The sequence below is a fragment of the Myotis nattereri genome (genome assembly GCF_964212035.1).
Source record: "Myotis nattereri genome assembly, chromosome: 1".
NCBI lineage: Eukaryota > Metazoa > Chordata > Mammalia > Chiroptera > Vespertilionidae > Myotis > Myotis nattereri.
Window position 1 is genome coordinate 170,923,564 of NC_138075.1, and position 15,876 is coordinate 170,939,439.

At 35.1% G+C, this 15,876-nt stretch overlaps 1 protein-coding gene across 2 annotated transcripts in view; it reads right to left on the bottom strand.

Moving 5' to 3' along the window:
* CCSER1 (coiled-coil serine rich protein 1) overlaps positions 1-15,876 on the bottom strand; it is a 942,549-nt gene that overhangs the window by 696,248 nt on the left and 230,425 nt on the right. For both annotated transcript variants that reach the window (XM_081109402.1, XM_081109401.1), the window contains exon 4: positions 8,434-8,527. In XM_081109402.1, the coding sequence (XP_080965528.1) occupies positions 8,434-8,527 (94 nt within the window). The remainder of the gene's footprint in view (positions 1-8,433; positions 8,528-15,876) is intronic.

Consider the following 15,876-nt stretch of genomic DNA (forward strand, 5'->3'; position numbering starts at 1 on the left):
AAAAAAGGTTACAATGTAGCTGTGATTTTGAAATTTTATATAAATTAATTGTATTAGTCAAAAGAATCATAAAACTTAAACACAGAGCCTTCAGACTTAGAAAAACTTTGGTCCAGGTGTGACAACTACTTCCTGTAACATTTTATTACCTAAAGCTTCAATTTTCTCAAATCTGAAAGTTATTATGTAATTCATTGAATTGGCACTAGACTCAAAAAATGTCATTTGTTATTCTTTCATCATTTCATTTGATATTACAATTGCATAAATTTTGAAATACATGAGGGTCACAAAATTAACTGCATGTGTTGTGGCATTCTGTTTAAAAGTTGAGAAATACTATACTTGAAAATGAGGTTGAGAAATGCCATTAATAGACAAAAGAATAATCAAAATTTTCAATACTGGATTCATATTAATCAAGTGTGTCATATTTTATCATGCATAATATAAAAAGTGGTATCTGCTACAAGTCTTAAGAGTATTATATATGCCAGATGAGAAAGAGCTTTCTACTGGGATTTTTAAACATATTATTTCTCACACAAATTTATAAGGTAGATACTTTTGTTCTTCCCATTTTCAAATGAAGGGAAAACTGAGAGATTAAATAATTTGCTCAAGTTTACATAGTCTGGTTGTTGTCTGAGATTTGCCCAGAGTCAAGATTTCTAGCTATTATATTGAAATTCTAATATTAAGTGTCATATATTTCTTAACTTTAAATACTCAAATTGAAGATACCTTACACATACTTTTTCTGACCCAGACATACCAAAGCTGTAAAAATCTGTAGTTTATTTTTATAATTTTCCCTGTGTGAATGTTGTGATTTGTATATTACCATTCATATTAGCAAAGCCACTAGGGTTTCATCTCTGCTCTGCTGTGCTATAATCCATTAAAAATTAATAACGAAAATTATCTCCTTAATTAATAGGCACAGGAGGAGTTTCTAACTCACTGCAGAATTTTATGTTGCTTGTTCATCAAACTCAAAATAATTTAGCAACTACCTAATTAATTTCTAATTGGGCCATTACTTTCCCATTTGCATCCGGACATATACCAAGAGATACTGTCCTAGGTGTTTTTAGATATAATTTCTTAAATAAATAACAAGAACAATATAAAATTTCTTCACTCAACCATGAAAATGACCATTACATTCTTTTAATCAAAGAATAATATCTAAGTAAAATGTGTTTTCAATTAAGTAACTCAGCTGCAAATTGTTAAGATCAAATTTAATACAAAGTGACAGCCTGCTTTCCCTCTGAATATTAAAAATTTGAGTTAATAAGCTTTAAAGTATTTCACAGGAATGTATTTTCTCTAAAAAAATTGTTATTTTAAATATGTTATAGTATTTTGGACATGTGACTAATAACACAAAAAAAATGTTTTTGTGCATTTCAATGCATTGGTTTTAACACAGAGAAATGTACCACTTGTTACAAGCCAAGTGCTCTAATTAATTTTTGAGTAATAAATACTAAGAAAACACTTAAACTGTTACACAGAATTTAGATAATAAAAATTCAAATAATGCATATTTAAAAATAATACATATCAGTGATGAATCATTAAGATATTAAGGACTATGAAAAATAATCAATGATAGGACAAACTCTTTGACAAGGAAAACTAAGATTTAAGAGAAGTAACCAACTTGAAGTAGCCTCCTGTTTTATTCAAGGCAACTGTGAAAGGCACTTTACATATAAACGTGTTGTCCATTTATGTAGGATGACATTTTAAGATAATTTTTATTATTGTTATTTTACAAAAGAGGAAAGTCAGCTCAGAAAGAGTGAAACACCTGCCCAAGGACAGTTTGACAAAGCTGGAATTCTAATGTGGATGTGTCTGCCTCCAAAATGGCCCTCCTCTTTGGAGGCGAATTTGTAATTTTATTAAAAATTTGAATGGATCTTTATGATGAAATATTCTCTCTATGAGTTATTGTGAGGATTAACTTGAGGTAGCTGAGGAAAAGAGCATAGCTCATTATAGGGATTCAGTTTTTCTTCCCATCAACTTAGGTCTCCAGCTACTAATTGCTCAACCTTATACACAACCCACCCCTGGGATTAACACAGGAGCCGAGGAAAGAATGGGAGAAATAGTATTTTAATGACTATGTTCCAAACAGGTAACAGCAAAATGTGTTTTAGCTTTCTTTCCTTTTGGCTTTAACTCATTTGATGAATTATGATGCGTCACTGTCAGGTTAGCCAGGCACATGTTTCCCATCAGCTCTGGCCACTATGAGGCTGCTACTTACCGTAACAGCCTACACAGAGATGTCACCGTGTTCTAGTTTATTGTGGAAAAGAATGGCTACAGAGTAGGTGTTCCAAAACCCCAACTCTCATTTCTGTATAGAACAGTGTGTGCTATCTGGTATTTAATTGGTGTTTTGATCACATCTATTTGTAGGAGAGTTATCTCAGTTACACAGGGTTGCATTTGGGAGGACGCATCAGGAAGTGGCAGTGCTGAACACTGGCTGCTCTGTTAGGCTCTATGGTATTTACCTTGTCTGAGGAAAATGCTTGATAACATGTGCTTTAACTGTTCTCAACATTAAAAGTATCACAGGAATGTGAACTATGGACAAGGACCTAAGTTTCAGTTTTAGATTAAGCGAAATCCTCATGAAGTTCAGAGCTTCGGCTAAACTGCTGTGTCACCATTTAGAACTGCTTCTCCTGAGCATGATGCTACCAGCTTGTACTGAAAGTAGTTGCTGAAGAAATTGCTGTTGAAGGCATGTGAGCAAAATATCTTCCAGATTTTAGTAATAAGAATTTCTTTTTCTTTTCATTGTCTAAGGTATTACAAATACCTTAGTACATATGTCTCTTCTCCCCCCATTGAACTCCCCCTGGCCTCCCCTACCCTCTGGCACATGCCCTCACTTCCCGCCCCCAACCCCCAGTATCTGTGTCTATTAGTTATCCTTATATGCATGCTTACAAGTCCTTCAGTTGATCTCTTAACACCCAACCCTCCCCTGCCTTTGAAAAAAAAATGCATTGATTGATTGACTGAATGATAGTTTATAATTTTAATCATGTAACTGGTTGTGTTTCTTTCTTCACATATGCTAGTAGAACATACCACGTAACATTTTCCACTCAGTGTGGTAATACTAGTATATATTTTGTGTGCCAACATTACCCATGACTTCATCTTATTTTTCTTATCCTCCTTTTATTGTTACTCTAATTTTCTCAAATTATTATTATTGTGCAAGATGTTTCAATAAGTGGAAAAAAACCCAAAACACAAAAATGTAAAATTACATTAAAAATTAAGTAAACATATATAGCTGGTATTATTCCTTTGACAGATTACATAGTTTATAACATGTATTTCACTGTAAAGAAATACTTTAGATCCCTCATTTGAGCATTATACCTATTAAATTTTGTTACTATGTATGTGGTGTGTGTTTTTTTAAACACTCGAGATATAGCTAACCAACATCACTGCTAACATCTTCTTCCAAGACTCATTTGTGGCCAAAGCATGACCATAACAACATGATTCAGAGACTAAAGAGAGATGAAAAGTTGGGTAGGTTCAGTAATATATATTTTAATTTATCAAAGTACAAATGATAGCACTTGATATTTTATAATTAAAAATAACTGGTCATACATGCATTATAAAAATTTATATGCATTATAAAACAATAAATTTTACCAAAAGAGAAATGACATGTCTGGTATTAAACAAACTTATAATCCTGTATTTGAAACACAATACATATTAGTTACTCATAAAATTATCCAGAAGAATAATTTAAGCATGAATTCAAGAAAATGTGACAAAAGAAATCTGGAAGGCTTATCCATAGGCTTTTTAATCTAAAAGCTTGGATTTTAGATTAGAATGTACAAAGATAAAAATCAGATAATGCCAAGATCAAAGTAAATTATTTAGAAAAGTTGCTTTTACTTTTTCTCCTCAAGGAAGTCTCCTTGTGGGACTCACTTTGAATTAATTCATACACTTCCTTTCTCTGAAACTCTCTTTTCTTGCTTTCATTAAAATAATAATAATAATAATAATAATAATAATAATAATATCCAAAAGGTTGCAGGTTCGATTCTTCGTCAGGGCATATACTGAGGTTGTGAGTTCAATACCACGTTGGAGTGCTTATGGGAGGCAACAGGTCAATGTGTTTGTTTTTCTCTCTCTCTAAAAAACAAATAGGAAACATATCCTCAGGTGAGGATTGAAAAGCAAATAACAAAAAAACAACAACACACTTTTAAAACCCTAACTGTAAACTTACAATTCCTTTTAGATGAAAATGCAGATAGCAAAAAATGAAATTCAAAAAAACATATTAAAGATGTCCAGAATTATTATGACTACAATAATAAATAGCAATCTTTACTAAGGTAGGTACACTCATAAACACAAAATTGAACAGCATGATTAAATATATAGTTACATATACAAATGTGTAAATATATGAATGTGTCTATGACACAGATCTTGAACCACACAATTTACACTGTATTTTTTGTTTTGGTATTCTGATATTTTCCTGGCCTGTTGATATACTTTAGCTCATGTTGCCCATAGTGCAGGTAGTACATATATTATGCTATTGTCCTTTAGATTGTCTATTTGCATGTTAAATCATTCAAAAGAACAGTATCCAATATATACATTTTTCAAAATGCAAGGATATTTTTTAATTAAAGATTTTAAATATTTGTCCATTAAAATAAATGTATTAATTAAAGGTATTTGGTTTCTTCTAAGAAAAAGATTAAATTTACTAATTTTTGTTTTAAAAATTCTGATAAGTACCTATATCTCCAAAGATGTCTGGCAATATTTTAAATAAAAATCATATTAATAGATACCAACTGAGCATCTACCATGTGCAAATCACTGAGGTAAAAAAGACAGCAGAATTTCTATATTTTCTACACATCGTGATTTCTCTACTCTTTGCAAATCTAATTGTATTTTAAACTAAATAAAATTTATAAATGCCACATATGATAATTACTACAATATTTGACTTAATAGTTTTAAAACAAAAACACTTCTCTGATCTTTTAAAAAACTTATCTTGGCCTTATTATAAACTTCTATGAATCTTTGCTTTAATAAGACTCTACAGCTAAAAGTAGATATTTTTGTCCTAACAAAGGTATTAAAAAGCCTTTAATGATTTACAATAATGTAAGTAGTAGAATTTATGGTACCATTATTTTAGTTTCAGACTTTTGAAAATCACTTTTATTTAAACCATTACTTCAAAATGTTTAGTATTAGTGAGTTTGTATCAATATTAGTTATCAATAATGCTTCTTATATCCTGGAAAGGCTTTTAGTTGTGTTGTGTAATAAAGAAAATAAATTATGTAAAGTTACCAGAAATTCTTATTTCTGAGTTAATGTGCTAAATAAAGATTTGGGGCTTTTTCAAAACCTATAATGTGGCATCCAATGTGAAACAGGGTTTCAAAGACAATTTACTAAGCAACATTAAATAAGCCAACTCACTCTAAGGGATATCTCATTTACCAGCACTGCATTCCATATATGCAATACAACACTATTTATCTTATGAACAATTTGGTTAAATCAGTTGATTCCTAAGGCACCTTAGTGGCTCCAACCAAACTATCTTCATCTTAGTAGAGTCAGGAGATTCATAGTATTTACTGTATCATTATTTTCTGTACAATAAATTAATGAAGTGCATAGCTATAAAAAAGAAACTGAAGTTTAAAGATGTTCATTTTTGTTCCTAAACAAATAGTTAAGGCTTTATGTTTTTAAGTAATTTTTTACTCTTTATCACAATTGCCTACCAAAAATAACTGAGATAGCTACATGATCTATAATCATTTTAAATTATTAATTGGTTTTATTTTTGTTGTAAAGTATTTAAAATTGCATAAAACAGAAAAAATATTATGACTAATGAATAAACCTTTCACCACAACATTGATCATTTTCAATATTTTCCAACTTTGTTTCATCTATTATTACCTCCAAATTTGTAGATAAAACAAATATTAGATATCATATTGTTTTAACCATGCATCCCTTTAGTTTTCCTTAAAAACAAACAAAAAATAAAGATTTTCCACACCCCCAAAATAAATAATAACTCAATTATTTCTCAAATTTCTCTGGTTAACTCAAAGGATATTTTTATGATAATTTTATGCTCTTCTACATGAATGCCTACAAAGATATTACATTCCATTTGTCACTTCTGATCTACAACACCTATCCCCTTTTTATAGTGTCATTTCTTTGTTGAAGAAACCAGTCCAATTATTCTGTAGAATTCCCCACATTCTATATTTGGTTGCTGGACCTAATCTCTATATTTCCTATAAGATCATAGTTTAACCAAGACAACAGAATAGACTTAAGTACTTATGAACAGACGGAGTGGGACTATGAACTCTCTAGGCATTAAGAGGGACAGAATGTCTAGTTGTTACTCTTTTCGTGACATTAAGATTAATTAGTGAGTTTAGGTGTTGCCCGTCTAACCCATTATTGTAAAATTCTCCAACAACAATACATCCTTATAATCATTCTATAGCACAAAGTGACACTTTCAATAATCCTTGTAATGACTGCTTCTTATACCACTGGATATTCAACAAGTGTCCTGTTGCAAATACAAATATTTGCAATGAGTCATTATTTGCATACATTATTTTGTATTTCCACTGATTAAGGATTAAATTTCTAGAAGTTAGACAGTTGTATCTAAAGGTAAATGCATGTATAGTTTTGATATAAATTGACAAATTTGCTAGAGTTTGACAAATTTCCCTCCATTTTCACCATTTGAAAGTCTTTTATGATAAACATGATGACAAAATTGTATAAGTTATCTGCATACAAGTGAGAAAAATCTATATTTTCAAAAAATATATTTCAAATCAACTGCAGGAAGTATATCTCAAGAAATAGTTATTCTTTTTTATTTCAACTAAATAATTTAACTTCTTTTTTAAAACATATGTTTTTATTGATTGTTATAGAGAGATAGGAACGAAGAAGAATAGAGAGATAGAAGCAGGGATGAGAGAGAAACATCATTGATTGGCTGCCTCCTACATGCCCCCTACTGGGGATTGAGCCCAGGCATATGCCCTGAAAAGGAACTGAATCAATGGCCACTTGTCAACAACTGAATCACACAAGCTATGTTTAAGTAACTTCTTATTAAATTAATGTAAAAGAAAGTGCAAAAATTATAAACACTGTTATCACCTTCTTTTGACAACTATTAATATGACATTACTTAAAAAATGCTCCATGAACAAAAATTAATCACAAAATATTAGAGTTGAAAGTTATATCTAAATGCTAATATTTAAAATTTAGACACTAAAATCCAAGAGGCTGATTTTTCTCAAATGTATGCAGTAGGATCCAAAATTCCTTAGCTCCAATTTAATTTTATTTCTAATTTGACTTGAAAATGATAGTCTTAAAGGTGTTATTCATAATAAAAAGTAAATAAAAGCTTGTCTTTATAGTAAAATATCTAAATTAGAATGAATAATTTATTCCTATAACAGTTTCAAAGGGAGTAATTTTGGTATTGGACACATGACATTTTATGCTTTAATATAAATTTATAGTATTACTAATATTATGGGCTCCCTTATGAATTCATTCAATAAGAATTTATCTCATACTATAATTCTATTTATGTGTGTGTATGTATTTATGAATATGTATTTGTGGTTGCTATTGGTAATTATTAATTTTGAGGTCAACTTTATTGCATCAACATGAATGTTGCAATTATTATTGAAGTGACAGATTTGAAACAGTAAATCCAGATCCACCAACCTTCCATATGGTTATATAAAGTAAATTAAAAATTAAATTTTAATTATTTTCTTCCAAAAATATTAACTATTTCATTAAGCATTTAATATGGATTTTGTTCTTTTATTTTACAGGGGTTTTGTTTTGTTTTGTTTCGTTTAAATATATTTTTATTGATATCAGAGAGTAAGGGGAAGGGAGAGATAGAAACATCAATGATGAGAGAGAATCATTGATTGGCTGCCTCCTGTATGCCCCCCACTGGGGATTGAGTCCGCAAACCAGGCATGTGCCCTTGACCGGAATTGAACCCAGGACCCTTCAGTCTGCAGGCTGACATTATATCCACTGAGCCAAACAGGCCAGGGCCAGGATTTTTTGTGTGTTTTTTTAAATTTCTAATTCTTTTCCAAAAGGATTTATAATTCAATAATATATTTTAAGCTCACCAGAATCATGAGTCCATGGTACGGAGCAGGCACCTTGCACAACTGGGGACTGAAAAGAATGAATGCAGCCTAAACAATATACAGCTTACCAAGGAAAGAGCTGCATGACGGGGTGCATTTATTTCATACTTACCAGGTGGAAGAAGAGTCTGTTCCTCTAATAATTCTAGGTCAAGCATGAGATCGTCTTCATCGAGTTCACAAGATCCCAAATTATTCAAAACATCCTGAAGAAGAAGCAAAGTCAACATTATAGACCAGAACACTGAAAAACTGAGAAGATATTCACACACAGAAGCCGTGAAGCAAAACAACAACCAACAACCCCTCAAATTAGAAGTGAAAAGTTTTAACTGATACCCAGAAGTTATTTGACTATCTTTAAGATTATCAGTACAATAAAAATTCCAAGAATTTTTACAAAAATCTAACTTTTCCAACTATTTACCTGTTAGCTTTTTAAAGGATATGTAGAATTAAACAGAAATACCTATGTGAGCAGGTATCAAAAATATTAGAATACATGAAATTATTTGTCTTAATCAGAAGTTTTTTTATAATGATCATGAGAAAGGTGATATTTTACTTATTGAGCAAAGAGGATACAAGGTTTTTCAAATGTACAGAAGTCTGTGAACTGAAAGAGGATTATTTTTCTAATATTTATCTTTGAAATCTATGTAACATTTTTTGACACATTTAATGAATTGTTTCTGAAACAAATATTATAAACAGTGCCAACTGTGAGACATTAATTTAGACCACACTTGGGAGTGGGGATCCAGTTATCATTTCTCAAAAATTTGCTTTAGATTAGAAAAGATGAATGAAATAAATAAATATCAGTTAGATTAAAATTAACTATTGGTTTTCATAATGCTATGAACATCAGGGCTAGTATCCTTCCTTCCTCCCTTCTTTTCTTTCTTTCTTCCTTCTTTCTTTTTAAGAGGGCAAATAGCAAAGTCAACCAGTAGGGTATATTGAGAAGTCCTGAAGGAAAACAGTGATGCTGAGATAGGAATTTTGGAGAAAGGAATAAAGAATTTATTTGTATATTTGTGTGTATAAACATATAATAAATATATTTTAAAAAGCAAGAACTAGCATTTAGAGACTAAAACTGAAATAACAAAGGTACAAAAAAACAGGGCAAGAAAAAGAACCTAAATATAAATGATACCACATCTCCAATCACTTTTCCATTGATTTGAATGTTACCATAATTCATATTTAAAGAAGTAAAGATTCATTATGCAAAGTCTAATGATATTGTCACAGGCTTAGTTCTTCAGAATTAAAGGACACTATCATTTATACATAAACTACTCTCATTATAGAAATATAATTAACACTTATTAAACTTTAGAAATGTGTTATTCACAAATACAGCACAACAGCTTCAAAGGTGATAAATGTTTACAAATCTAAGTGCTTCTTTCTGCAAATGAAAGTTACAAGGAACTCTTTTGTATTGTATCATATTGTATTGCATTTTGTTGTAGTATATCTGTATTAGTTACAAGGTAACTAATAATTTAAACTATATATAAAATCACTGTTTATTGTAAGCATTTTAATATACTGTGGCAGGGATAGCTTCTTGAGAGTAAGTTGTTTATTTATATAGTATCAAGAAGATGTTATAAGATATAGGCATCAAAAGATAAGCTGCCAACCTCAATACGTTAAAAAAAAGTTTGAATTTGAAATGACAAAAGAAACATAATTGAAGTTAAATGTGAAAAAAGACAGAGTTTTAAGAAGGGAAATTTTTTAAAGATAATTATTTAAATGTTTATTAAGCACTATCCAAATGGGAGAATCTTAATCTGCTAGTCAATACAAAGGTTAAAAAAAAAGTTTCATAATGAAAGTATAATAATTATCCAGTTTCAAATTAGCCAAAATAAAATTATACTTGGATGTGAAATTTCAATGACCAATACTTGAAAGGCGCGCCGCCCGCCTCTCCGGGCGGTGCGGGAGGAGGAGTCTGGCCGCTGGGCTCTGAAATCCCTCCGCGCCCGCCGTGGGGCCTGGCCTCCCGGGAGCAGTCCGAGTGTCTGGACCGGCTGTGTGGTGGCCAGCGGCGGGCCGAGGGGTGGGGCCGTGCAGCAACCGACCATGGGGGAGGTCATGGGAGCAGAAGGCCTCACCGCCTGGCTCTTTCCTCCCTTCCCCCGTGGTCAGCTCCCCGCTTGCCTGTGCTGGGGCCGGGGGTCCATGCGGCCCTTGGGGCCCGGTCGGGGGGACCAGGGCCTGTGTGGGCCGACCGCCGGGCCCCATGGGGGGGGGGGGCATTGGCTCCCTGGCCCACGGCGGGAGCCCGGCGCGGGCTGCCACCCGCCCACTGCCCCCCGGACCGGGCCCAGTGCAGCAGCGGCGGCAGCGGAGTGGGGCGCGTGCCCTAGCTCGGGGAGGCTGCCATGCTGCAGTGCACCAGCCCCATGGCCGGGCCTGCTCCGAGCGGATGCCGCTCCTCCAGAGCTGGGCCACTCCACTGGCCGCACCCCGTTTGCTGAGCCTGTGCCGCCCAGACGCGCTGGAGTCCCAGTCTGCCCGCAGGCCAGCTGCGGGTGCTGTGTGGGAGGGCCATCCTGCCTTGTGGCGAGTTCGGGCGGCAGCAGCAGGAGCCGGACAAGGACTGCGCCCTCCATCTTGCCTTGGGTCCTCCATCTTGGGACAGAGCCACGTGCGCCCTCCATCTTGCCTTGGGTCCTCCATCTTGGGACAGAGCCACGTGCGCCCTCCATCTTGCCTTGGGTCCTCCATCTTGGGACAGAGCCATGTGCGCCCTCCATCTTGCCTTGGGTCCTCCATTTTGGGACGGTGCCATGTGCTTCCTCACGGGAAGAAGCCGCTGCTAGCCACACCCAGGATTTCTCTGGACTGACCAATAATAATCAAGGGAAGTGCACGCCATCACTATGACCACATCCTGTACCGACTCGCGCCTGGCCAATCGGCGGGACCCACAGTCCCCTCTCCTGCCCTCACTCCACCCCCCTTTAAAACCCCCTGTCCCATCAGGCCTCGCTCTCTCTCGGCCACTGGAGCTTACCGTTGCATCGGTGAGTGTGGCAGGGGAGCCAAACCTAGGTTTGAAATAAATGACTCTTTTCTTTTGCATCGGACTGACTGGCTCCCTGGAGGTCTTGGGAACTTTGAAATCTGGGCACAACATAATATGGTCTTAATTGTCTCCATCAAAAATTTACATATTCAAGTACTAACCCCCAGTACTAACCCCCCAGAATGCTAGAACATGATTGTGTTTAAAGATAGGAATACATGATCTTTTCAGAAGAAATTCCAGTGAAATCAGGTCAGATAGATGGACCCTAATCCAACAATTCTTGTTCTTATAAGAAGAAGAGGATATTAGGACACAGACAGGAGGATGACGATGTGAGGACAGAGCAAAAAGGCAGCCTTCTGCAAGCCAAGGAGAGAGGCTCAGGAGAAACCAAACTGCTTGCACTTTAGGCTGGCACGTCTATCCTCCAGAACTATAAGAAAACAGGTCAGACGTTTGGACATGGTTTATCTGTGGATAGTCCAAAATAGGCATCATAACCAAATTGGTGATCAGAGCCCTTTCGTAGAAATGAGAAAAGGGTTTTTTGGAGATGGATATTGCAACATACAAAATGCTGTTATCACAGAAACCTTGGATTTCATTGCATGGATGTGATCATTGTAAGTCTATGCAAAAAAATGAAAAATATCGTAATAGTAGGTCCTCTGGTTCGTGGTTCCAGCAGCTCCTAAAGTCTAGAAGAATATGTCATCTCTTCAAGGTTGGAATTTTCAACCGTCTTTTGAATTTTGACAGTTAATACATCCACCCATAGTTAAAAAAAAAAAAAAAAAGTTAACAAGGAAATACTTAAGAACCCTGCCACCATTATTTCAACATTTAAGAAAATAACACCAGCCTGTCTAGTGCGGTGCATTTGGTTGAGCATAGTACCATGCTCTGAGAGGTAGGTCACAGGTTCGATTCCCAGTCAGGGCACGTGACCCAGATTCGGGCTCAATCCCCAGTAGCAGCATGCAGGAGGCAGCCAATCGATGCTTGTCTTTCATCAATGTTTCTATCTCTCTTTTCCTCTCCCTTCCTCTCTCTAAAATAAATAAAAAACATATTTTTAAAAATAAAATAACACCAACAAAGTGAACAAATTAAATTTGGAGAACTCACTAAATGGTTTCAATGTTATTCTTATTTTGTAAGTAACCCTTGACATTTAGAATAACCCTTGACATTTACTCTGGTCCAGATAAACTATTCTTAAAACTACTCATTCTAAATTGCCTGCTTTGGGAACTTGCTTACTAAGCAACTTTCTTATTAATGTGGGTCAGAGTCTTTGAAGCTGGTGAAACCTCATAGCAAAATGATATGTTACAGAAGAAAAATCAATGTGAACTCATAAACCGATATATATATATATATATATATATATATATATATATATATATATATATATTTTCCCCCAGATCTCTCCTTAAAAGAGACCAATAGCAGCAAAAGTAGTTTTGCTCTCTGCCAGCACTATGGATAATTCAGATACTTGTTACCCAATATTCACCAACAAAAAAGAACCAGCTCCTTAGTTATTAGGGAAAGAAAACAAACAAAAAAAGAAACAAATCAACCAGAATATCTCTGGGATATCTTTTTGTTGCCAGTAAGAAAACAAGGGTTATCTAAAATAAAAAGTCAGAGGCAGTTTTGAAAGGCTAAGGAAAGTCACCTAAATGGTTTTTCCCTGGCTAATTTCTGACATGAATTTCAAAAAATATAAATCATTATGGCTAAATAAAACAATCTGAATCTCCTGAAAGTTCAGAGTTCAGAATACTCAAACAGAAAAGTTAAAATGAAGGATATAAATAGGCACTAACGATATATATACAATATCGTAAACAGGGTGGAATATTTTTTAATTTCTATTGTTTTTTTTTAAAATACTTAATAGCTGGGGTTCTTTTTCTAATTATATATACATTTAAAATATGAAGGCATGCATTTTCCTCTGTATTAGGAAAGACTTGTAAGTAAAGTAGTTGCATCAAATATACCCGTTCTGTATCAGTAATAGAAAAGGCTGGCCAGCACTGATGATCACACATAATAACCAAATGGGAAAGGAGTCCCGCATTTAATTAACACTAATAATCTAAGTGGGCACAACTGTGTGTTTCAGACATTTGATAAATTAGCAAAATATACAGACATGGTAAATACACAGAAATAGTCTCTTATTTCCTGGTAGATAAAAAATTAATGGCTCTACAAAATGAAGATATAATCATGAAAGTCAATGAGTTTTTAATAATATTAATATACCAGGAATATATATCATAATAACAGGAATATTGGTATGTAACACAAGCAATTGGAACTTAAGCAAATGATTTCGTGAGGGGACACTAATGTTGGACAAAATTAAAAGCTGGGGTTGAACTTTTAAAAAAGGCCTAACAGCATATAACAAGTTAAGTTTAACTAAAAAAGTAAAGTCCAATCAGATGGCCAGTAACTTGAGTTTAAATCATCTCTGAATGTGTAACAAATTCCAATGAATGACTAGACAAAAAATTATGTAGTTAACAACCTAGGATATACAAATTTAAGAAACAACTTTTATTTTTTAAGCATGTTATGGTTACTAAATCCAAGGGAAGTACAAAAATAGACTCAGGTATTTCTGAAATCTCAGAGAAATATGTAATTTCCAGGTTAGCAAAGTGTAAGAAGGAAAAATAGAAGAAATGTAAAGCCCTAGCATGAGTACAGGGAACCGGTTTTCAGGGAAAGCATATTGATTTGCTTTGGGATCACTGTAACGTGTATAAATTTTTTCTCCAAAACTGGCTAAAGAATTTAAGACAAATGGATATTTTAGACTTGGTATTTTTATAAAACATTGGGAATAATCCGATTTTATAAAAGTTCAACTAATGTTTAAATACCATTAAAATTTAATACATATTACAATTTATTGGCATATAGAATTTATATGAATATTTTCAGAGCCTTTGATTGTTTAATTGTAAGAAAATATTAATTATATGCTAAATTTATAAGATTAATAAATTTGTTGTTAAATAAAGCACAATTACTACTAAGTATTTTCAAAGTACAGATTTTAAAATATGTCAATAATACTGATTACTTATGTAATCAAGGCATTTACTGACTTCAAGGCATTTACAAAACACTAAATAATTATTAATTAAGAAATTAACTTTCTAAACTATAGAAGTATAACAATGAACATAACAGGCATGTTTTCTTTCCTCACAGACTTCTCAGATAATTGTATTCTAGTAAATTAATTCCTAATTTCTTTTATAAATAAGTCGCTCTCTTGTGTTTAGTTAGTGTGAATCAATTCTCCAAAGCCTGATTGCTATTGGCTGAAATAATATAATTGAAGCTACAAAGTTGAATGGACAAGCTCTGGTCCCTCCACTAATGGGCCTTATGGAATCCTATATAATTCCATGACATAGGAATTATATAGAGGCCCAGTACATGAAATTTGTGCATGGGAGGGGTGGGTCCCTCAGCCTGGCTGCACCCTCTCTAATCCGGGACCACTCGGGGGATGTCCGACTGCCTCTCACAATCTGGGACCGCTGGCTTCTAACCGCTCACCTGCCTGATCACCCCTAACCACCTCTTCCTGCCTGCCTGATCGCCCCTAACTGCTTCCCTACCAGCCTGATCACCCCTAACTGCTCTAGCCTCGCCCCACACCCAGGACCCAGGAATCCCTCCTCCAGCCAGCCGCAGGCACCCAGGACCCAAGCCAGCTTCGCCCAGGCCGGCGCAGCCACAGGCTCCTGGGACTGCTGGGCGGGCAACTTGTCCCTCTCCTAGGCTGCAGGCACAGCCACTGGTGGCAGGGACCGTGGGGACCATGGAACGAACAGATTGTTCCTCTCCTGGGCCGCAGACACAGACACAGCCACTGGTGCCCGGGACTGCAGGACATGCGGCTTGCCCCTCTCCTGGGCTGCAGTCCCAGCCACTGGCGCCCAGGACTGCGGGGCGGGTGGCTTGTCCCTCTCCTGGGCCGCAGACTGGCTGGTCCCCATTCCTCTCGCATGAGCTCATTTTTGCCTGGCTGTTCCCCATTCCTCTCTCCCCAGTGTTGAGTGTCTGAGCCATTACTGTGTGACAATGTGAGGGTGTGATGACAATTTGCATATTAGCTTTTTATTATATAGGATTCCATAAGGCCCTTTCTAAAATAACCCTTTAGACTTATTTGTCTCTTTATTGAAATAGAAATAAATTATGATCCAGCTAAAAATAAAGGAACCTGAAACATGTCACTCTACAAAGAAGTATTGCTTAAAAAAGGAAGAATTCCTTCAGAGGAGTTTAATAAACTATTTTAAATTTGTGCCCTACCTAGTGTGGCTCAGTTGGTTAGGAATCATCCTGTGCACCAACGTTGCTGGTTTGATTCCTGGTCAGGATACATGCCTTGGTTGCAGGCTTGATACCCCAAAGGAGGCATCCAGGAGGCACCAATGTTTCTCTTTGTCTCTC